Below are 25142 nucleotides of genomic sequence, written 5' to 3'. Positions count from 1 at the left end.
GGCGGAGTCTTTTATTTTGAATATAGTATGTATTTTTTATCTTTAAGTATAGTATGTATCGTAGCACTGTCTGCTCGACATGTATCTCCATCCTAAATCTCAAACGATGACATGTTCTGAATCACAATATGAAAAAAAAAATGCATTAATAAAAACATGATTTTCAAAGTTATTTTATATTAAGAAAAATATTTTCTTGTTAACAAAAATATATTACAACTCTTATTTAAAATTACATTGGTTTTTTTTTATCTTCTTCAAGAAGTCTATATATTACATCGACCTTACTCGCTTTGTTTCCGTTGATTCTTCAGGATCAACAAGGAAATTAGCGATATCAAGATGAGTATAATCACTTATGCCATCAAAGGAAGGTCCAACTTCATCAGAGATGAAATTGGTTTCAAAATCATTTCCTTTATCCTTTTCTTTGGCATTTTGTGATGCTCAGTGCAGATCAGCTAAATGTCTTGGCCTACGACAGGTACATGTCCTATGATTTTTTATGCCTCATCTGTAACAAACAATTTCTTTTTGCTTTTCTGCTTCCCGACCAACATCATTTTATCTTTCTCGTCCACGACCTCGTCCGTGATCGCAGTTACGGCCTCGACCGTGCCCGCATCCACGTTCAGTCCTATTATTTTGACTGGATGATGCAACATTCACTTCTGGGAATAGCTGATCCAGTTGGACGAGTTTGATGGTTTAACATCACGAGCTGATTATTTTGTTCAGCTACAAGGAGGATTTGCATCAACTCCGAGTAGGTGGTGTAACATTTTCCCGGTATTGTTGTTGCAGGATTATATTTCCAGGATAAAATGTTTGGAGAGTTTTTCGATCATATCGGAATTACTTACCTCCTGTCCACATAACTTCATCCTGAAAGTAATTTCGAACATCGGAGAATTATATTTTACCAACACTTTTGTAATCCTGAAACCGGAGGTTTAACCACTCATGTTTGGCTTTAAGTAAGATCACATATTTCTAGTGATCAAACCTATCTTTGAGTGATTGTCAAAGATCTGCAGGATCTTCTTTCGTGATGTATTCCTGTTTAAAAACTATTATCGATGTGGTGGAGCAAAAATATCATGGCTTTAGCCTTTTTCTCGACTTATCAATGGTATCGAGAAACCCGTTTCCTCTTAGATGCATTTTTGCACCTACTGTCCATGACATGTATTTTTTTCCAGACACATCAAGGGCAGGGATTTCAAGTTTCGTCAAATTTAACATGATACATGTATGTATATCATATATTTAGCTAAAAAATCAATTTAAATTTTAGTTTTAAAGAAACATGATAAAAACTTTTGAATATGCATATATAATGAAAATATATATCCTAGACCTGACTTTCTCACTCTTCTTATTTGACTGTTCAGAATCTTATCTAGTTCTTTTGTTCCTGAGTTCAGCATCCTTATCAGATAGATGACATAACCTTTTATATAATTGAAGAGGCAGAGCCTACCATAGTTTTAAGGAGGAGGTATAACTTTCTACTCCATAAATATAAAATCAAGGAGGAGGTTAACCTTTTCCTCTATATTTATGATCCGAGGAGACATAGTCGACCATATGATCAGATGATCGTAAATGTATAACCCATCAGAACGATTGTTTTAGGGAAGGCAGAGCCTATCATCCCGTAAACTTGAAAATAAATTGAACATAAATTTAAATCAACGATTCAGAGAAGACGGAACCTATCATCCCGAAATAATATATAAATTTGAAATAGATGGAACATAAATTTAAAAGTTTATCTCTTCTGGTATAAAAACGGATCAGAAGACGTTCGTTCTGATAACGTGTTATAAACTTTATCTTTCTATATATATTATATAGGTAAGACTATATATATATATTGTATTAGTCTTTGTTTTGCGAGAGAGAGAGGGAGCAGAGAATTGTTTCTCACTTAATCGAATCACTTCTCATTATTGTTGTACAACACATATATTTATATTAAGGAGACGAAAGGTGGTAGGTAAAATAAGTGGAATTACTTAACTTTGTTACCTAATCCATTTATGTGGATAATTATCCAACAATGTTTACGATAAGTACAAAGCCTTCATAGAATATGCATAACGTATTGAAGACATTTTGATGACAAAAAATCATGCTTTTCATATGGAATCAGCTCCTCGAGGGACTAACTTCTTCAACATATCAATGAGTTGATCAAAGTCGTCTTGTGATCTGATGAGACTCAATCTCACAAACCTTTCCTCTGATCCAAACACGTTGCCATCACGTCCTGTTATCTTTGCCGCTCTGAAAATCTCATAGCAGTTTGTGTCTTCTACTCTCTCACACTTCACCCACGCATAAGCTTTAACCAAACAAGTTATATACATTTTAAAAAAGAACAAAATGTATCAACAGCTTCCTTGCACTAGAAGAAATAACCTACATGGAGTAAAGTCTCTGACTTTCTTGAAATAGTTGCAGTACTCTGGTTTGATTGTCTGCAACGAGAAACGATTGGACATTGAAAAGATCTTGTTCAGTGTATCCCATCTCTTCTTCAATGTTTTGTAGCCGAAATTGAATATCTCCTCGCCTCCATCACCAAGCACTACTTTGAGCAATTGCAGAGCACGAAGCTGTGAGTCTCTTGAAACTCCCAAACTACTTAGATTTATATATGTTTTCATTCTTTCATAAACAGCTTTATCTTTCACCAGTGCCCATCTGCAACCAAAAAAAAAAACCAATAATGAGTTCTTGTGACCAAACCAAAAACCGACCCAAAGTTAGAGGACTAGAAATGCAAATCTAAATCACCCGAATCTTGAGCCAGCATGACCTGTAGTCTTTGAAAGACTAAACAAGCTCAAATCTTCATCAACTGGATGTGTAGTAGGTGAAAAATAAGGCCAGTAATAAGCATTATCATGTATTGTTTTGACATTGGAACCATCAAGAACCGCTCTTCTCATCTTCCCATCTGGATTATTAGGAGATGTCACCACCTCTATAACTTGTGTGACATTATCATTGTCCTCGCTCTCCTTCAACGCAGATGCATCTCCTCCAAACTTGACATTTGCTGAATAAAAGAAGTCCGCTTGATTCTTGTACATCTTCACACAACACAGACTGAATCAAAAACCAGTTTTGTTTACATACAAAAGCCAAGAACAGAGCTTTTTTTTCCTTACATTGTAAAATGGAACAGAAGCCAAAAGTCTTGCAGGTGATGATGATGATGATGAGTTTGTCCGGGACAGGGCATGAACAGAGGCTGCAATCAATTGCGTAGCTCCATTTCCAAAGATTACGAATCTGTTATCAGTAACTGCGTTTCCCACTACATTATGCAGTTTCCTAATGACCTTCTCGAGCTCTTGAGACACAAACGAGCCATATGCGTAGTATGAATAACTCATCATGTGCCATCCTGATTCAACAACCGCACTTCCCTCTGACTTTTGCATCCAGAATGGCTCCAAGAACAAAGGGTCTCCTCTTCAAAACCCAATAAAAACAAAAGAAAATATAAAACTCAATCCAAAAGTTTATAGCATTAGCTGGACAATCAAAATCTAAAGCTCCAAAAACAAAGGGAAGATCAGAAGTTGTTTCATACGAGTTAGCATCAACAAGACAATCTGCGACAAGAATGGAGCAATCTGTGCCGGTGTAGCAGTTGTTGCATTCACAAGGAGGTTTGTTGCCGTCAAGAGCACCAAGACCGTCCACGTAAGCTCTGCCATGGCCTGAGCAAGAAACAGAGGCTGCATCCTCTGCTTCTAGAGCAGCTCTATTGGTCCACGTCGGATTCCATGTGGTTGAATCTTTGTTATAAAGAATATGAATTGTGAATATGAGATTCAAGATGATTGACGCTGCTACGAGTAGCTTCTTCTCCATCATGTTTAGTTTTGATCTGTAGGAAAAAGTATCAAAGAGTGGAACTTTTACTATAATGGAAAAACACACATCTCACAAATCTTTTTTATGGATTTCTCTGAAACTCTGATTGAAGAAACTCCGATTAAAAAAATGAATAAAACAGGTCAACTTGTTTATTATTCTGACAAAATATAATTTTAACTCTTGTAGATCCAAAATAAATATAAAAAAACAAATGGAATGGAAAAAATGTGCAAGTGCATAATAAATAAAACTTGACAATGATAATTGAAATGTGCTAATATAAATTGAAAAAGTTACCTTTAATAATGAGGGGAAGTCCTTGAGATTATTCAAATTTTCTTTCATTATTAAAGGTCATTTCTTTCGACTATATTAGCGGGTCCCTTATATTAGCACATCTATACTACTAAAATTGGGTTCAGAATAAGCAATGGAGGCCTCTCATTGAGTTTCAACTGGTTAATTACCTCTTACCCCTTAATGAGAATAATTAATTTTGAATATATTAACCAAATTTTTTTAAAGAAACTCGCGGAAAACAATATCGTAAGCCCATTCAAATATTCACGGCCCATTTTTTACGTGACCTAAACGAAATCTACCGACCTAAACCCTAATCTTAAACACTTATATAAATAAGTCTCATACGTTCATTCTTTCAAATCGTTTTAGATAAACCCTAGGTCAAATTTTCTCATATGCAATATTTTCTTTATTTGTTTGAGTTCTGCGGCGTTTTGATTTGCGTTTATATATTGCTTGCTTTTTTCTTTGGAATAATTTTGATGTTAATGTTGCTTTCTATTGTAGGCAGATCTTTTGAGGACGATACTGGATCTAAGAGCGCACGCTGATCTTTTGAGAAGGATATTGAATTGCTATTTGATTCTTCCTCTTCGATTATCTCATGTAAGTTCTGTTAGCCGCATGTTTTATATTATTTCGTTTTGGTTTTTGATTTCAAATTTTTTTTTGTTTGCTTTTCTTTTTTCTTTTGGTTTTGTTGGTTTCATATTGTAGGTTCATCCGCTTGAGAGGATATTGAATTTGTGTACCCAATCACACATTCATCCTTTTCATTCATCGTAACGGTTTCGTGTAGTGTATTTATACGATCTTTTTATGTTGTTTCGTATAACCCTTATTGGTTTACAGTCTCTAGCTTAAAACTAACACTATGTTGCTTTTTGTCCGATCACTATTGTTTTTTGTTATTTTAGGACGGCCTGCTTATACACGTTCAGAACTCCTATAGGTATACTTACTTATCTCTTAACCTAATCGTTTCTATTATGATCTTTTAGGCTATAATTTAATGTATTTTTCTTTATATGTACTTCTTTTAGTGTTTCTTGTATTTCTTTGTTGTTTGATTCTTATATTAAAATTTTTGTACGTTTTTTTTTTAATTTGCCATATTGTACTTGCTGATCTCTTGACTCTGTGCTTTTCAGGATACTCTTAGCCAGTGTTTCATCGTATATAATTTTTTGGAATATGTCTTCGGCTGGTATTTGTTATTTATCAGCACCTATCTTAAGTTTTCATATTTTTATTGGTTAAAACGTTTAATCGTTTATATTTGATATGTATATTATTAACATTGATTAGGGGTTCCATTCCTACCTGTGCACCTCCCTCCACTGTCGCAATCGTTCTCAGATGATGAGGAAACATCTGGTTTGGGCAAGAAGAGTAAACTGGAAGCTTGGATGGAATGTAATCGTCTTCATCCTGAAGCAAGGGAATTGACGTATCCTCAATTCCCTTTGGAATGGGTTTGGGATCGTAAACAATCAAAATGGAGGCGCCGTTTATCTCAAACTTCTCAAGTCTTTCTCTTGCAGTGTTGTCCATTGTCATCTGGTGAACTTTATTACTTAAGACTTTTGTTGAAGGTGAGAAGAGGAGCGCTTTGTTTTTCTGATCTTAGGACCGTCAACAGTGTTCAATATTCAACATTCAAAGATGCTTGCTACGCTATAGGATTGGTATCCGAAGACGATGATGAGTTTATTGCTGGATTTTATGAAGCGAGTAAATGGTCCTCTTCGCATGCTTTGCGTGTGTTGTTTAGGATTCTTCTCAGGGCAAAGGCATTAGCGAATCCTGCGCATGTTTGGAACTGCGTCAAGCACTTGATCTTTCCCTCTGCCGATTCTTGAATATCCATTATATGTTCTGTTTCTGATAATGTTTTAGATACCTTTTTAATATATCAACAGAACCTTTTATTGGGTGTTATGGATTCGTAGTTTTTTATATGTTTTGATTTGCCTTCATGTTATTCGTCACGACCTTATATTCGCTATTATTTTATTGTGAATGTTCTTTTCGGTTTGGGCTATATAATATGAATTAGATTATTATCATATTTTGAGTTTTTTATATATGTGTTTTTGTGTATTATCGAATATTTTTAATGTAATGTGGATCCCGTGCTCATCATATTCGTTCTATATATTCATGAATTGGTCTACTTATTCACACCATTATCCATACAAGTATTGTTTACAGTTATTTTTTAGAAAGATAAAAACGACTTGTCTCATTCACATAGCAATAGAACTGCAAAGATGCTTTGTGTGCTTACAAAGTAATTGATATTTTTAATACAAAGTAATTGATATTCTAGATGATCCTTGAAATGCTAATAGACTGTTCATATTGTTTTAAGGTAATTAGATAGATCAATCCGGAAATAATTTTTTAAAAATGTTTAATTTACGTATATAAAAAAATGGAACTTTCACCAAAATAGGAAAACAATTATTCAGTCTAACCGAAACCCTAGCAGTGAAAACCCTTTTATTGAAAAACTATAAAAATGCGTCCCCTATATTCGTTCTTTATATTGCTTGAGGAAAAAAAACTAGGTTAAACTTTCGAATATGCAATTCCTTCATTCTTTGCGTCGTTTTCATTATCTATTATTTTTGTGTGTGTTTTATGTTGTTGCTGTTTTTATATTGTAGTCTTTTGACTCTGTTCTTTTGAAGAGGATATTATAGTTGTAAACGCATTCTTCCTTATATCCAGATTCTAGGTTTCGTGTAATTGTTTTTAAACGCATTCTATACGTTTTTTATTAACCCTGTTTGATTTAATCGTTTGGTTTATAATAAATCCATGTTAAGTTAAGAAGATCATCATCTTGTCATTATCTTAATTTGTATCATAATTCTTACGCTTTGGGGTTTCAATATTTTTTTATATTCGTATTTCTTTGACTGTAAGATGTCTCTTTTAGAGTGCTTTCGTATTGTGTACTTTAGTATTGTATGCTTTAGTTTTGTCTATTTTAGTATTAGATATATGTAGTTTTGTTTCTCATAATGTTTGCATACATATTTTAAAAATATTTTCAGGACTCCCTTTTTCGGTGTTACGTTATATACACTTACTGGAATATGTCTCTAAGAGGTAATGTGTTTTGATTATTATTCATTTTAATGATGTGTTTGATATCACCAAAACCACATAGCAATAACTTAGCATAAGTTTATATGTTTTGATTATTATCCAAAATATTGAAATATTTATGCTTAAACTCTATAGGTGTTGGATTCCTACCTGTTCACCTTCCATCTCCGCCGTGTGTATCATCGGAAGATGATGGAACGTCTAGCTCTGACAAAAAGAGCAAATGGGAAGCTTGGATGGAATGTAATCGTCTTCATCCTGAAGCACGGGAGTTGACGTATCCACAATTTGCTTCAGAGTGGGCTTGGGATATTGAGCGAGCATGTTGGAGACGGCGTTTATCTCGAATTTCACGAGTGTTTCTGTTGGAGAGTTGTCCCTTAACATCTGGTGATCTTTACTATTTAAGACTTTTGTTGAAGGTGAGGAGAGGAGCATGTTATTTTGAGGATCTAAGGACTGTGAACAATGTTCGATATTCAACATTTAAAGGTGCTTGCTATGCTATAGGAATTCTTTCCGAAGATGATGACCATTATATTGATGAGTTTCATGCAGCGGGTGAGTGGACCTCTTCCTATGTTTTGCGTGATTTGTATAGGTTTCTTCTCGATGAAAAGGCCTTTGTGAATCCTGTGCATGTTTGGAACTGCACCAAGCACTTGATTTTTCCATATGCCAACTATTGAGCATCTATTATATGTTATAATGATAATTATTTTTTAGTTATCTTTTAGGATAATCATTCATCAAACTTTTATCTCGGCATTATGGTTTTATTAGTTATGTATGTTTCTAGAATTTTCTTCTTAATTTGTAATGCTTCCTTTAGTTCAACTATCTATTCTATGGAATCGATTAAAGATGTTTTATGGACGTGATATCATAGTGTTCTATTTCTGTCTTACCTACACCTTGAACGATTGATTATTCTTTTACCAAAGCCAACTTAATCTAAACCTTTTAGCACATGGGTAAAGCCCAAAGTTATGGGCCAATGTATATAATTTTATGATTATAATATTTCCATATTTATTACGATATCTTAGTTTATTATGCTATTTTCGTTATTTCCTAAGTTTGTAAAAACACGACGATTTCACAAAAGAAAAAAAAGGCAACAAACAGATCTGTCTATCTCGCAATTACTGGCATCTTGTGCTCAAGGTATGCGATTTTTTCTCCTCGGATTGTAAAATAGTTGATTTGTTTGCCTGTGTTGTAGAAATTTACCTTTTATTTCTGTTTTAATTTAGATTTTATATGATTGTGACGATATTTTTAGGATTTCCTCCCGATTACGATATCCAGAATATCTCTACTTTAAGTTTTTTTGTTGTTTTTGTTATTCAAATGTATATACTGAAATCGGTTCTCACGATTGTAAAGATATAAAATATACGGGAATTTAAAAACATTAAATCGTGATTCTGAGGTTGGTGTTGTTTTCGTAGTGACTATCGAGCGAATTTAGTATTATGTCTTAACGTCTAACATTGGTATATTTATATATCTTGATCTTGATTTTTAGATAAGTTACTTTGAAGTATATAATTCTCATAGTCTGATTACAGGTAATCGAGTCGTACAATCTCATTTCTGATCTACATGATGATAAAACCAATTGGCGTATTAGAGTTAAGGTATTAAAAAAATGGGTTGAGAAGTCTGGAACGGGAGTAGATTCTTTGCAATTTCTGTTGATGGATGAAGAGGTTGGTATTTCATATTTTAAAACTATAACATACTTTACATTAAGTTCAGTTTTATAGATAATATTTTCTACCGCTTTAACCATTTTCTATACAAAGGGTGAACGAATTCAAGCCTATGTATATAATGAAGATCTATGTAAACATTATGAGAAGGCAATCGAAGAAGGAGACCATAAAAGTATCTCAGAATTTATCGTATTCGATGATCCTCTCGAAGAACCAAACACTCTAATTGGCATTAGTATCAAGATATGTATGAACACTGTTATCGTCGATACAAATCCAATTTAAGAAGATGATTCCGTAGGGTCATACACTTTTGCTGACATACTTGGCCAGAAAACGGAACCTGATCAACCTATTGGTATATTTTATCTTTAATTACATTTTTATTATTAATGTCTTATATATTTAACTTTTTTATACTAATTCATTGTTTTTTGAAAAAAAATTATAGACATTTTGGGAGTTGTCATTTCTATTGGCGAGCTGATAACTGTAAAAGACGATAACAAGTATATCAAGCGGACAGGAAAAAAAACAGCAAGCCTCACCTTTACAATTAAAGATCACAAGTACGTTTTTTTATCTTATAATCTGAATGTAGAAATATGCAAAAATAACGATTCTTTGTTTTTGTTGCATAGTGGTTTGTTCTTGGATTGTACCGCGTTAGGACAGATTGCTATCGAATTCAATGACAAGTTCTGGACTGATGAACAATTACCACTGACATGTTTTCTATCGGACTGGTCTGTTAAAAATGAAAAAAGTTTGCTTTTATTCTAACATAATGTTTAAGAGTAATTAATAATCGTAATTATATAAGTTCTTATCATACATGATTAAATTTATTTTGTAGGTCGTATCTATCTAATGTCTAAGGGAGGAGTATCTAGGTTCGAGCTAAATCCTAGATTCCCATGAGCCATAACTTTTGCTCGAAGGTAATTATAGTAATGTAAAAACTTATTATTATTTATTATTTGTCATTATTTAAAAAAAGCTATTTTTGTTTACAGGTTTTGGAAAAAAGAAGAAAAATCAAAAATGGTTATTAATCTAGGAACTGATGATGACGAAGCAGCTTTGTCATCAACAAAGAAGATGGATTTCGAGATGAGGGGAAAAAACTAATGTTCTTTTAGTGGTGTTTATTATATTATATTATTGTGAACATATTCGTATTTCTTTCGTCTTTTAATACTTCATTATGAACTTTATATTAAGTCTATGCTTATTTTGTTTATCGAATCATATTTATGAAATCGAAAATATACGTTTATCGTTAGTATATTTGCCAAAAATTAAAATTTGCAAAAAATTAAAATAACCAATTACATAATTTCTATTATTAAGTAATTATTATAAATATTAAGAAAAATAAATAGAATATGTACAAATCTCATATTGTGATATTACCTTTTATTATCTCATCTTAAAAAAATCTAAAATATTTTAGTTACTGTATATTGGTTCACAAAATTTGTTAAATTTACTTATATTAATCTCTTTAAAAAAAAATGTCACAGGCTAGCTATTTAAAAACTTAGGTCTGTATTCGTATTTGATAATCCCACATCGCAATCAATCGCTTATTGCTGTAAGATATGTTATGTTTCTGCGTAAAATTTTGAATTGATTCTTTGTTAGTTTGTTTTCATATTATTGAATTCGTTTTCATCTGTAGAACAAATCTTGATTGGTTGGTATCATCATGAACTACTTAACTTTCGACAAACTCACCACAAAGCGCTCCTGTCGTCGTACTATAGCACGTCTTATTAGAAAGTGGGAATCCATATACGGTGATAAAAAACGGTTTCTGGGGACACAATCTTCTTTTAGTAGATGCTCAGGTTAACATTATTAAAGTTATCATATTGCTATGTGTTGGTTTGTTTATCATAATATAAGAATAGATTCTTAATTATTCTATTACCAACAGGAAAATATAATTCAAGCTTTAGTTCATTCCTCTATTCTACGTGTTTATGGTGATCACTTGTTCGAAGGCAGTCTCATTGAGATGTTTAATTTCAATGTACGTCATAATGATATGAGTTATAAGATTACTAATAATCAGTTCATGATTGTGCTAACTGAGCGAACAAGGATATCACCTTTATCATCTGGAGTACAAATAATACCTAGGGAGAAATTTCTCTTTGTGGATTATGGGTATTTATCAAGGTCAGACGATTTGGTGTGTAGACTATATGGTACGTAATGTTTTAAAATTATGTACCCATTACTTAATTTGATAGTTATAGAAATCTAATTAATTAATATTCGAATTGTAGATATCATTGCTTATGTGAAGCATGTGAACAAGACGGATGGTCGGATTGAGGGTCAAGTTGTTGTTAGGAGGCTTGTACTAACCCTTCTAATGGAACGGTATGGTTTTAGACTGATTGAGAATAAGATTTATTTGATATTGAGATATTTAAAATACTAAACAGTCTATTAATTATTTTCGTGATTTAGATTTGTAAACGGTCCTGGAATAGAGATCAACATGGTGTTGTGGGGAGAACAAGCTGAAAATTTTGAAGTAGTTTAGAATTTACAATAATACTAATATTGTCTTGATCAGTACAAGTGTATTGGGCATTATCAGAAATGGTTCTGTAACATTGTCAGTTACTCCTGCGTCTAAGTTTTATTTAAACCAGGAATTTTCCTCTGTTGCTGCTCTCAGAACGAGGTATAAACTTATTTACTTATTATATTATTAGCATTTTTTATTAATACATTATTTCTTATTTTATTAATAAATATTTAAAATAGGCTCCTTTATGATGGGATATGCTCAATGGATTGTGGTGAATCTGTTCAAGAATACTCTGCTGCAAGCCTCCAAAATCACGAGTTTTTATGTTTATCAATGTCTAAGATAAAATATTCATGGTTGGATTAAAATATATCTATGGTTTAAAGTGTGTTTTTCTCAATTTTTATTATTAGCTAACATGTTATTCATATTAGTTGATTAAAACAATTTCTTTTTGGGTATTTATCATTTAATATTAAAATAGAATTGGTTAACTCAGAATCCTCATATCTAAATACGATTCGTACGAAATGTTTTATTCTAATTTTCATTGACAAAAACATTTATAATAAATATATTTGGTAATTATTATACATTAAAAAGTATGACCTAAAAAATGTATGTATTTATTGTTTTAAAAAAACTATTGTGTATAATTGGAAGATTGTTAATATAACATAATTTAACTTCTGAATTCATGTATTAGCGTGTCTATATCGAAATATTATAACATTTTAATAAAATATAGAAAATTTCCCACTAATTTAAATGGATATCGTTGGATATGTACGATCTATTCTTATTTTAGGGTTTAGGGTACGATTTTCTTTAATTTAGATACTAAATGGATCTTTAATATGTAAATTTATCATTATTCAAGTAGATATTTATGTAAAGTTTGGTATTATCTCTCTAATATAGATTTTTTTTGGTTTCGCTGTTTAATAAAATACATAATATACAAATATCAAAATTAAAGTTTGAAAAAAAAAATTAAACACCAATGCATGCTACTGGGAATATTCAGCCTACATCAGTGATTGATAGACCAATGCATGATTCATATAAGTCTTTGAATCAATAATTATTTTTTTGAAAAGTCGCAACTTTATATAAAAATTTAAACAGTATGTTCTGAAAAGTTGCAAATATACATAATCTATTGACAAAATTCATTGAATCTACCTACTTACTTATTTTGTTCATTCCCTATATATATATATTTTCTTACCAAGAAGAATAGTTGTTCTTTAAATAAACATATCAACCCAAACAAAAGAAAAAAAAAACATAAAAAATTCCAAGTCCTTATCCTTCGTGATGGATTCATATGATGCAGTTCGTGATTTGCATGCATGGAGGACCGACTGGAACATTGGCGTCAAGGTCTTGAGGCGATGGTTTATTGTTCATCGAAACGGGAATCCAGGCTTAGCATTCGTTTTCGTTGATGAACACGTAAGCTCGTGATAACATATATGTTTTTATTGTACTTTAACATGTTATATAATGCGATTGACATTATATTTGTTTATAATTCAGGGCTCTAGAATTTATGGTACTTGTGGTGCTACGTGTTATGAGTACTTCGAGAGGGTTTGCCTTGAAGGAGGATGGGTAAGACTGACCAATTTCGGCTTGATTCGGTCGGATTGGGAAAGGAAGGAAAGAGTTACTAAACACAAATCCCAGATCACTCTCAACTCGGAGACCAAGGCTTCACGGATCAGGCCATTGTCTGAAGATCCCTTCATGAATTTCGTTGATTTTGATGATATTTATAATCGTCCCTATAATCTCTTGTACCCAGTCGGTATGAATTTGGTTTACACTCTTTAAAAATCGAAACCCGATAAATGTTTTACAATAGTTTAGTTGTTTAAAAATTATTTGATTTTATCCATACATGGCTAATAAAGTACTTTATTTTTTGCAGATCTTATTGGAGTGTTGGTGAATGTTGGTGAACTCTTAACATCTGATTCCTCAAGTGGAAGTACTGAAAAAACGCTAAAGTTCACTATCAAGAATCTTGAGTAAGAATACTTTAAGTTTGATTCATATAAATTATGATAAATAATCAGGAAAATAATTATTAATTTTAATTTTGACAAAGGGATCGGACTGTTAATTGCTTGGCTCATGGTGATTTCGCTGTTGATATCAAAAACCAGACTGTAGGCGTAGATGGTCCGGTTGCGATTTGTGTATTGACGGATTGGATGATCAACAAATATCAAGGTATGTGATCTATAAATTTTAATGAGGTTTTATATCATGCAAATAACCTAAATAATTAAACGCATGAATATTTGTATTCTGATTTCTTCACTTGACTTTTATTTTAGATGAAATAACCATCCATGATCATGAGAATATTGGCTTCTCACGTTTCTTTGTTACTCCACCTATTGACGAGGTTCTCATCTACCGTAGAAAGTAAGTATAAGAAACTTTTGGTTACTTAAAATTCAGTTTATTTACTAATATTATACTTATATATAAATATAATGGATAGGATTTGGGAAAAGATCAAGAAGAGAATGGAGGATGCAAGAAACCATGGAATGTGACTTGCGTAAATGGCGGTTCTATTAGTTTATCGTTTTCGTATTTCTCTTATCATATGTTTAAGACTTAATGGGGTGATGTTATCGTTACTATGTTTATTTATGTTTTAACTTAAACTCGGTACTGCGTTTAAATAATTATGTTGTTTTTGATCTAAAAACTTTAATTGCTGTTATTTATATAATCTGCTCTAAAATATCTGATTAGTTAACTTTAGAAAGAAATAGTTAAACCATATATACACTACATTCGTATTCATAATAATTAATAGTTAAACCAGATATACATTAATTTGAAAGATTCATATATATATCTCTATCATATTTTTTGTAACCTTAGAAGATTTTATCTTATAAATCTTACATACCTGTATAGTCATAAAAAAATGTGAATCTAAATAAATCACATATTTTTAATATGAAGAAATAGTACATATGAAAATCTAGAAATTTAGTAGTTATTGGTAGTTATACAAAATAGAAAAGTAAACTTATGTGCCAAAAATATTGAATGGAATTCTATTTACCCAAAATGGTCACATATTTACACGCAAATAATAAAATTAAAAAAATTCAATATTTAGCCATTTAGGAAATAATTGTAAACTATATATTTTACTCATCTTTAAGGTTTAGCGCTTTGGAAAATTATTACTAACTATTTTAAATTATTAAACTCACACGTACCAAGATTATTAGTTTAAAATCCTAAAGACTACATCCTTAAACACGCATATAAAAGAGTTTTTCATTATTCTTATTAACAGAATAAATTAACACATTTTTTTAGCTTAGAATCTAGGCTTTGTTTAGTGTTTAGTTATTAAAAAAAATTTACATAATATCTCAGTGTTGGCTATGACATTGATCAGATTTGTGCGTAACACTAAGAAAGAAATCACCGAAAATGTTGATATCAACGTTGTTCTTACGTGGTTACAAACAACGTTGAAAGAAAAAATACATACAGATAAATCAAAATAATATTGTATAAACGAATAATCATAAAATTATAAATAGTGCATATCACAGTGTTACTTTTCAGGCGGTATAATTATGTCAGTTGAACTTCTCAAAGATTGTAAATAGTTAGATTCCACTGTCAAAGTTATTTCATGCAAAAATTATTACAGTTTGATTTGCTTTATTCTGCATTGATAAGTAATATTCTATCAGTTGATAGACCCTTGCATGTTACACTAGCAAATTGTAAAAATATACGAATATTCAAATATTATTACCCAATAATTATATAACTATTCTAACGTTTATTTATTTATAAATTTGTAATTATTCGATTTTGGACTAATGAACCGACAACAATTAAGGATTGTGGTTTTAAATATGATTTACCAAGATCTTCTATTACGAAGATCCGAAATATTTAAAATTAATAAGGCTGTATCATCTGAATTTAAAGCTTGCACGTTATCGTTTTTTTGTAATATACTATAATGTTTCAATATTTACTGTTATAATTTATAGACATTATTGTCTATAAATTACTGTTATAATATACATATTTGATGTTATATCCTGTATATGTATTCTATTGATATCTATTTTGTGATTTTATAATATTGTCATATTGTTCCAGACTTGAAACTTCAGTTGATTTTACCCCTTTGGATGATGAATATGAAGATTAGAATGCTGGGACTGCTGCAACGGAGAATGCATAATCACTGGAAGATTACTTTTATGTATTTCTTATATTAAGTTCCGAAATTAAAGGAGTGATATCCTCTTTTTTTTTTATTATGTAATAAATTCTGGCTTTGCAGTATAATAATTATGGTGTTTTAAACTATATTCATTACTGTTAATTATTACAAATTCTTATGTAATATATATATTAAGATGTTTTACAGAATAGGTTTAACCACATAATCGTCACATCCGCAGTCATAATAACTAAATAATGTTATTTTTGATATATAAATGAAAATTAATTCTTCCAAATAATTGTAGTAACTAATAATTATTAAATAAATTAATTAAAGATAAATTTAAATTTAAATCGCATATAGTTATGTGCTAATGATTTCTGTAAAACCCGGTACTTATCTTTAAAAAATGATCTCTTAAATTAGTTGTACTTCTAGAAATGCCTGTGTAAATTGAGAAAATTTGCATTTTAGTAATAGTCATTTTACTTTATCGATTTTGTAGTTCTTGGTAGTTATTCATAAATAAAGAAAACTTTCGTAAATAAATTGTATTGATTTAGAACACTTCTTCTTAATCGCTGATATGTATATACTCAAATAAGAAATATACATATTTGAAAATTAAATAATTTAACATAAAATCGTGATCTATACATTTTAGTTATTCTAGGATTTATCTTTAATAGGAAATATTAGTATTTACTAATAAAAAGGAAAAAATATGTGCACCATAGATATAATCGTTTAAAACCCTAAAAACCACGGCTTTATATACGATCGTAAGCTTACGATAATTCTCTCACCCTTCTAGGCAACTAATAAAAAAAAAGAAACCATTCTATTAGCTTATAATTATAACTCGATTTCTCAATAGGGTTAAATCACAATGGGTACACATAACGCGAAGATCTCATGTGACGTCTTGCTTGATTCATCCTCTATTGCTGATAACAATGGTAACTTAATAGTTTTCGTTTTTATTTTGCTTATTTTTAATATAATAAACTGAAGTTTATGCTTTTACGTGAAAATTTATCTTAATTTTTAAGCCATTAAAAGATTGTCGTTAATCTTTTGTTATACTATAAATTCTTGCAAAGAGACATTTTCGTTTTTGCTTATGATGTTTGGAATAAAAATCTAAATACAATTTTTTCTTATCTTTCAGTTCTTCATAATACTGTTGATCGAACTTCATCACTTGAAACGGCATTCGAGAGATTACACCTCTATCAATCCTCTGATCGTCTCCCTAAACATCCTTCAAGATTGTATAATATTCCACATATTAACGGTATGAGTGTTATATTAAAAAAATAAATAAAAACTCATTGAATGATAAATAAATTATATATGTCTTATTATTTATAGATACGTCCAAAATACCTTGTGGTTTAAGAAAGAGGAGTGGGCCACGAGAATTGGGTTCTAAGGTGTTTGGGTTTGGAATATTGTATTCTGAATCAGCTCATGGAGATCGCACAGATGTTCAGTCGGGTTTGTGGGATGTGCCCTGTCATCTAATCAATGAAATTGGTAAAAAATTCCTATAGTAATATCTTTTTCTGTTAGACGTTACAAATATTTTCATAATTTGGTTTGATATAGGACCAGATAATGAATTCGAACATGACATGATTAGCGACTCAGCTAATAGAAGCATTGGTGTTTGTAATGAACATGAGCAAAACGGTAAGTCTCTTGATCAGAACAGTCTTCAAGTTGATAATTTATTAAACATCTATATAGAGGGACGACTAATATATCAAAAATGTATAAATATATATATACGAAGATCCTACTGGTGCTGACCCTGACGAATCAAATTACAAAAAAGATGATCCAACTGATGGTGATCGAACTGACGACATTGGTGATGGCGACATTGTAACCGATAACAAAGGTGATGACAATGATGGTGATGATAGCGGTAGTGATCAACCGGATACTGATAACAATGATGATGATGACGACTGGTATGATGGTTGCGATGACGAAGAAGAAGACGAAGACAGTGATGATAACGATGGCGACGAATATGATGACGAGGAAGATGACGAAGATAGTACTGATAGTGATGATAGTGATGAAATTGACGAAGAAGACGAGGACGAAGAAAGTGATGATTGTGAGGAAACCGATGAAGAAAATGAAGACGATGACTATGATAAGACGAACGAATTGTCTGATGGTTGTGATGAAGAAGGAGACGAGAACGAGAGTCATGATGATGTTGATGAGAAAAATGAAGAATACATGAGTGATGATGTTGATGATATTCGGAATGATGCATCGGCAGTGAAAACCGAATGTTCTGCTGATCTTCAGCCCAAACGTCCATTGGGAAAAAGACTATATCTCAACTATGATTTCCATGGAACATCACAAAATATTGTGGATGGTATCTTTGTTAAAGCTCCCCCTAAGCGCATTTGCGTGCGATGTAGGCTCTTTACTTCAGATTCTGAAATTGATAATGGTGATGAATGTTCCAACGACTCCTCTTCAAATACAGCTATGGTGTCTCAAGAGATTCAAGCGTTTCCAATAAAAGTCATACATCTAACCGATGGTCCCTGTGAATTTGAGATTAATGTTAAAGTTTTGAGAGTTTGGACTCATAGTTTGCACCCATCTGAAAAGCGTCTCGGGGCTGTGCTATGTGATGACCTGGTTTGTTTACTATATAGTCCAGTTTTATATATTTACATTTATAATATTTTTTTAACATATTACTATTGTGATAATTAGACTTTAACAATTTATATCATATGCTAGGGTGATAAAATACATGCCACTGTACCAACCGCATGCTATGCTTTGTTTGAAGACCAGTTTCCTGTTGGAAATTGGATTAAGATTCGCCGTTTCCAGGTTGCTCATGTCTATGGTGTTTTTAGGACAACTTCGCGTCGTTTTGAAATAGTTTTGGGTTCACATACTGTCGTAGATGGTGATAGTTTTCATTGCAAATGGAATTTTTTCGATTTTATCGACTTCTGTGTAATCTTGAACCGTACATACAGTGACGAATTTTTAGTTGGTAAGTATGTTGATATATGATTTATATTTTTTTTAAGTATAAGAAACAATAATGAGCTTTCTACTGTCTTTCGTTTCAGAAATAATTGGCCGTGTTATAAACGTTGGCAATTTTCATTCCTGGGAAGGTTATACTTTGGACCAACTGGAGGAAAAGTGCATTGATAGCGAATACCAGTTTATCACTTTCTACTTGGAGGATTTAAGGTTTGTATTCCCTGTTAAATGTTTTCTCGAATTTAACTATGTGATCAATTATAAAAATACAAGCATATATAATTTTCTGCTAATTATTTTGATCATGTAGACACGTTCGTCTCTTTTGCAAATTGACTGGCATAAGAGCTTTAAAGTTCTATAAGGACTGGCGTAGTTGTGATAGCCAAAATGCTGTTTGTGTAATCAGATGGGGAAATATTGATTATCTTGGAGGTATGTCAGTTGCATATATAAATTAATGTTTGAATATGCGTGGTATAAATTTAGTATTTTACTTCCTATTTCAGGAAAGGTAATGATTTCGGCTATTCAACCAACATTGGTAGTACTGAACCCACATGTTGCAGAAGTCGAAGAATTCAGAGAAAAATATGGCCTGTACATACCTTCCTATGTATAGTATATATAATATCATACATAACCTTTTTTATTTATGTTGTTTTATTTTTATTACGCAGGATGATTAGCAGTCGAAGCTATCGTCTAGAGAATGTTCACCATCGAGATTAGATAGATACAATATTACCCCTATTCACTATTCGTATTTTAAATTTATGTTTTAGGATACATTTCATAAGGTTTTTGGTTTTTTAAAGTGTTCTTCGAATTCTTCATCTTCATTATATGTGAAGTTAGTATTTCATAATTATAATTATTGTTTTCGAATCATTTATTATCAATTGTTTCTCGACTATTGCCTATACATGTTCCATATATATATATATATATATATATATATATTTTAAGTTAAAGTATCTTTCATAAACATGCGTATACAGTATATATATTTATATCCGAGTTGAAATTCTCAATGAAATTCATATATATCGCTATTGTTACATATATTAAAATTGCCAATGATTGTACTCATCATACTCGAGTGTCTTTTCCTTCTTTGTAGTATTTACAAAAAATAAAAACTTATAAATTATGGAAATTATGATTATTTAAATGAAATTAAAAAAGTATAATATACGGTTATAGTTCGAAATATATTTCTAAAAAAAAAATGAAAAAGGATTTTATAAATAAAAGGAAAATGTACAAAAGATGCTAATTTCATTATCATTATAATGTTTGTTTTATGCTTATGTTAAAATGACTGAAAACATAATTTCACGCAACTGATTTTTGTATAAAAATAACAAATATACTTATATGAGAAATGGAATAAGTAAAATTTACATTTAAATTATGTAAAGTCTTAAAATTGAACTCGATATATAGAAATCAATAAAAGATACGATACTCTATTTATTTGCATCGATGCAAAAGACCTAGGGTTTTTATCAATTCCTATATATATATATATATATATATATATATTTATGTACGACTGATTAATCTTCCTCATTAAATCGGTTCAAGAATTTTTGGGGAAAAGAAGAAGATGGAGTCGTCAATAGATAATAGTGTTGACACTAAGAAAGTTGTGAAGTCCTATCTCAAGCGGAAAACAATCGTCTCTGCTCTGATAGACGAAATTGATAGAACGAGTGATCGTTACAAGATAAAGGTTCAGATAATCAATCTCTGGAAATCATATCGTAAAAATAATGTTACATCCATAGAGATGGTATTAGCAGATGAAGTGGTAGGCAATGTTAATGTTTTATATCTATATATATGAACATGCATCGTATAGTAAAATTATGATATGAATAACTTATATATTAATTAAGTTTTTGACTATATCAGGGTTCTAGGATTAACTGTTGATGGAGATTTGGTGGAGCAATTTAATTCTGAATTGACGGAAGGCCGTACTATATTCTTAAGCAACTTCACGTTCAAAGATTACACTACTGCATATAGGATAAGTCCTTTATCTTTTAAAATAAGTATTTACAGGACTACTGTTATAACACCTTGTGATGACTTTCTTAGAGAACTTCCTTATAGATATTTTAAGAGCAGCTCCAGTGGTGTAACTGAGGTTGAGTCTCTTTAGAATATTTTAATCATTTTTTGTATTATTTTATAATTTATTTGAGAAGGTGATATGTGAGAAGAGATTCATTATTTTTTGTTGTCCATTAGTGAACCCTTAGGTAAGTTTCTTTAGTCATTAAAAAACTCTTTTTTGTTTTGTTGAACATAATTTATAAAAAACGTTTTTTATTAAAATTGGAAAATACATACTTAAACAAACATATTATTATTACAGAAACAGAAATTTAAGACATACAAATTACAGATATTTAAAACATAAGCGGGTTAGTCATCGTAACTGAATGTATGACCAAATTTGTTCCATATATGTTCAATAAGGTCCGCTTTCAATCGGTCATGTATTTGGTTGTCTCGTACTTCATTCCGAATGCCGATCATATTAGTCAGGTTTGTAGGCATATTTCTGGAATACGACATATCCACGTGTGAGGCTCTGCTTCCATCTACTTGTTGGAATTGTGATATATCACACAGACTGTAGGAACCTCGTTCATCTTCTACAATCATATTGTGCAAGATGACGGCTGCTCTCATAATCTTCCCAATCTTTTCTTTATCCCACATCAGAGCTGGATTTTTAATAATAGCAAAACGAGCTTGCAAGACTCCGAAAGCACGCTCGACATCCTTTCGAACGGATTCTTGCATTTTAGCAAACATTCGATGTTTCGGTTCTTGTGGAAGACGAATGGATTGTATGAACGTTGTCCATTTTGGATAGATCCCGTCAGTGAGGTAATAAGGCAACTTGTATTGGTGTCCATTGACGGAATACCTCACTTTTGGAGCACGGCCATGTAATATGTCATCAAAAACAGGTGAACGGTCAAGAACGTTAATATCGTTTAAAGTACCTGGGGGACCAAAAAAAGCGTGCCATATCCAGAGATCGTGTGATGCAACCGCCTCTAAGACGATAGTTGGTTTCCCCGATCCGCGTGTATATTGCCCTTTCCAAGCGGTATGGCAATTCTTCCATTCCCAATGCATGCAATCAATGCTCCCTATCATTCCGGGAAAACCGCGTGACTCTCCTTCATCCAGTAATCGTTGGAGATCTTCTGGTGTGGGTCTCCGTAGGTACTCATCGCCAAATAATTGTATGATTCCATGAGTGAAATTTTCAAGACATAAAATGGCAGTAGATTCACCTAAACGGAGATATTCGTCAACCGCGTCTGCTGCACAGCCATAAGCCATCATACGTATAGCGGTCGTACACTTCTGGAGAGCAGAGAGACCTAACCGTCCGGTAGCATTTCGTCTTTGTTGAAAATATGGAACTTCTTGAGATAGACGATCCACAATCCGCATGAACAATGGTTTGTTCATTCTGAAACGACGACGGAAGACAATTGACGGATATGTAGCATCTTCAGTAAAATAGTCATTCCATAGCTGGTTATGACCCAATTCACGTTCTCTCTCAATATAAGCTCGTTTCTTCTTCTTTTTTTTGGCTTCCCGGCGAGCTATAAAGGCGTCGAACATATTGTCGCATTTCTCATCGAGTATGTCATCTAGATAATCATCATACACATTATCTAAATCATCGTTTGTTGATGATGAAGCCATCGTTGTGTGGTAAGTAATAGAAAGGGAGATATAGAGTAATAGAAAGGGAGATATAGAGTAATAGAAAGGGAGATGTAGAGTAATAGAAAGGGAGATGTAGAGTAATCGAAGTAGTGAGAAGGTACGTAAATAAATTTGAGAGAGAGTGTAAACAAAACATATTGCCTTCTCGCATATATAAATAACTTTGAGAGAGAGTGTAAACAAAACATTTTGCCTTCACAATACATCACTCGTGACAGAAGTAGCCAAAAGAATACAACCCCACATGTTTAACAACAGAACTCGTGACACAAGTGACCAAAATCTTGTTTGTGCCAATAATACAACTCGTGACATAAAGAACCAACCTCCTAAAACCAGCTACATAACTCGTGACACAAATTACAAATCTCCTAAAACAAAAAAGTCGTGACACACATAATAAACCCAAATAAAATTCACCAGCTCTTGATACACATGTCTGTTGTCCTTGTCTTCGAACCCTGAAATGATGCAACAAATATCTATTAAGCAAAAAACATGAAGTTCATGGCAAATGCTCAAAGATGAAAGTCATGAAAAAAAGATAAAAACATACATATCAAGCAAGCAACTCAGTAATCAACTTCATCTTAAGTGCTTCTTCGACATCAGATAGAGGCCCAGCCTTGGCTAAGAGACTGTTTAGTGTTTTCTGCGACTCAAGCTTTGACCGTGCATCCAAATCTTGTTTCTTCAGCGCGTAGACTGACTGCAGCTCGAGCAGATCCTTTCCATCCTCTTTCCCACCGTAGGCTTTTTTGGATTTGGCCTTGGCCGCCTTCACTCCCGGTGGTCTAGCCGCACCTTCACTTTCACCATCCACAGGGCTTGGTGACTGAGTGGAACCTTCATCACACTTTTTCCTTTTCCCCGATCCATTGTCTTTGCCACTAGTTGCTCTGCACCATTTCTGGTCATGCCTTAACTCTCGCCATGCATGTTCTAAAACAAACTTGAACTTCTGGTCATTGAAAAAGATTTCATGAGCAGCTTTCATTACATCATTCTCATTCTGCCCGCTTGTTCTCTCTTTCATGGCTGCCTCATAACAACCAACGAATTTGCACACCTGATCATTAATCCTTCCCCATCTCTGTTTGCACTGCCCTATTTCCCTTCTCGGATATTCACCAAGCAGTGGTGATGAGTTGTAGTACAAAATGATCCTCGACCAGAATGCTGCCGCCTTTTGGTCGTTCCCAACGACTGGGTCTTTTGATGTATTGAGCCAGGCACTGATGAGGATGACGTCTTCTTTCGGCGACCACTTTCTTCTCTCAGGCGTGTTCTTCCCTCCTAAACTTGGATCATCAGTAGTTTGTGTGCTAAACACAGGGACTTCTGCTGACCCAAGATCTATCACAGGCGTGTAAACATCATTAACTAGCTGGCTAGTTAATAAGTTCACAAAGCCTTCGGTTTGGGTGTAAGGGTTTTGGGAATCCATGAAAGCAACGTGTAGAAAGAGGTAGGTTTAAGTTTGGGTGTAAGGGTTTTGAGGGTTGTATTCGTGTTTTAGGATTAAGTGTAACGTGTTTTATAAATAAGTTAGCAGAAGCTGTTTGAGAATTTAGTGTTTTGGTACATGAGTTTTCATTTAACTCATCACAAGTTTTTAAATACAAACTGTTTTAAGAAGTCATTTACTAACGCATACCTAACAAGCATTCATAACAAGTCATTTACCTAATCTAAGCCCATACCTAGGAAGCATTCATCACAAGTCATCTCACATACCTATCCAACTAACGAATGCATTGAAGAGTACAGCATTTATCACACAAACTAACGAAATAAGGTAGAAGCTGACTAACCTTGATGGAAAAGACTGGCTTGCAGCTTCTAAAACCGTCATTCCTTTCTCCCACCATTTACCCTCACAAAACAAAACACAAGCGTAAATAAATGCATTTAACTCTATTACCTAACAAAAAAGTAGCATTTAACACAAAGAAGACTGACTCTGCACGCGACCATAAACTAAACAAGCAGTAATGATAATCAAACTATCAAACCAGTCATTACAAGAAAACTCTGTTCGTACTAGGGAAAAAAAGAAGATGAACATAAAAAGAACAAGAGACTTCTGTTCGTACTATGTAAAAAAGAAGATAAACATAAAAAAGCAAGATGAACACAAAAAAATAAGATCATCACGAACCGATGATGATCAAACTCTATCTTTACTCAAGATCAAACTCATTCATGATAACATAGTTCAACCAGACATCGCATAACAATTACCCATATGTTGATAAAACCCAAATCATATATAAACCGATAAAAGAGAAACAATCAGAGGATGAACATAATCAAACAACTCGGATTCAACCAACTAGCCTAAACCGATAAAACAGACACAAACAGAGACAAAGAGACACATTTTGATTCACCTAACTACCCTAATTTGAAGCAGATCAAACTTGGAAAAAAAAATCCCCAATCGCCAAACCCTAATTTACAAATTCGATTCACCAAAATAGCCTTAAATCGG

The 25142-nt window shown here is 32.4% G+C and overlaps 4 protein-coding genes across 4 annotated transcripts; 1 reads left to right on the top strand and 3 right to left on the bottom strand.

Annotated features, from left to right (window-relative positions):
* Positions 1 to 2144: 2144 nt before the first annotated feature.
* On the bottom strand, positions 2145 to 3897 carry LOC18991663 (tryptophan aminotransferase-related protein 4). Its single transcript, XM_006414981.1, has 5 exons — positions 3611 to 3897; positions 3183 to 3489; positions 2806 to 3104; positions 2432 to 2712; positions 2145 to 2350 (listed from the first exon to the last, which is right to left on the bottom strand). Exons 1-5 carry the CDS (start codon positions 3895 to 3897, stop codon positions 2145 to 2147), a joined length of 1380 nt encoding a protein of 459 aa, XP_006415044.1.
* Positions 3898 to 12915: 9018 nt separating this feature from the next.
* LOC112083873 lies at positions 12916 to 14168 on the top strand. Its single transcript, XM_024151963.1, has 6 exons — positions 12916 to 13053; positions 13138 to 13408; positions 13532 to 13631; positions 13712 to 13836; positions 13944 to 14034; positions 14114 to 14168. Exons 1-6 carry the CDS (start codon positions 12916 to 12918, stop codon positions 14166 to 14168), a joined length of 780 nt encoding a protein of 259 aa, XP_024007731.1.
* A 7144-nt stretch (positions 14169 to 21312) lies between these two features.
* On the bottom strand, positions 21313 to 22754 carry LOC112084124 (putative nuclease HARBI1). Its single transcript, XM_024153109.1, has one exon. It carries the CDS (start codon positions 22622 to 22624, stop codon positions 21314 to 21316), a length of 1311 nt encoding a protein of 436 aa, XP_024008877.1. The 5' UTR covers positions 22625 to 22754; the 3' UTR covers position 21313.
* Positions 22755 to 23190: 436 nt separating this feature from the next.
* Positions 23191 to 24175, bottom strand: LOC112084143 (glutathione S-transferase T3-like). Its single transcript, XM_024153243.1, has one exon. It carries the CDS (start codon positions 24093 to 24095, stop codon positions 23208 to 23210), a length of 888 nt encoding a protein of 295 aa, XP_024009011.1. The 5' UTR covers positions 24096 to 24175; the 3' UTR covers positions 23191 to 23207.
* Positions 24176 to 25142: the final 967 nt, after the last annotated feature.

This window comes from Eutrema salsugineum, unplaced genomic scaffold, assembly GCF_000478725.1.
Source record: "Eutrema salsugineum unplaced genomic scaffold, Eutsalg1_0 scaffold_5, whole genome shotgun sequence".
Lineage (NCBI taxonomy): Eukaryota > Viridiplantae > Streptophyta > Magnoliopsida > Brassicales > Brassicaceae > Eutrema > Eutrema salsugineum.
The sequence above is the reverse complement of the archived record's forward strand: the minus strand, read 5'-3'. Positions and strand labels throughout refer to the sequence as shown.

Coding starts and splice junctions, on each gene's coding strand:
- LOC18991663 (XM_006414981.1), bottom strand. CDS start 3,897: ATGATGGAGAAGAAGCTACTCGTAGCAGCGTCAATCATCTTGAATCTC. Junction 3,490..3,610: donor TGTCTTGTTGATGCTAACTC/GTATGAAACAAC, acceptor TGGGTTTTGAAG/AGGAGACCCTTTGTTCTTGG. Junction 2,351..2,431: donor AGTCAGAGACTTTACTCCAT/GTAGGTTATTTC, acceptor GTTTGGTTAAAG/CTTATGCGTGGGTGAAGTGT.
- LOC112083873 (XM_024151963.1), top strand. CDS start 12,916: ATGGATTCATATGATGCAGTTCGTGATTTGCATGCATGGAGGACCGAC. Junction 13,409..13,531: donor TAATCTCTTGTACCCAGTCG/GTATGAATTTGG, acceptor TATTTTTTGCAG/ATCTTATTGGAGTGTTGGTG. Junction 14,035..14,113: donor GTTCTCATCTACCGTAGAAA/GTAAGTATAAGA, acceptor TATAATGGATAG/GATTTGGGAAAAGATCAAGA.
- LOC112084124 (XM_024153109.1), bottom strand. CDS start 22,624: ATGGCTTCATCATCAACAAACGATGATTTAGATAATGTGTATGATGAT.
- LOC112084143 (XM_024153243.1), bottom strand. CDS start 24,095: ATGGATTCCCAAAACCCTTACACCCAAACCGAAGGCTTTGTGAACTTA.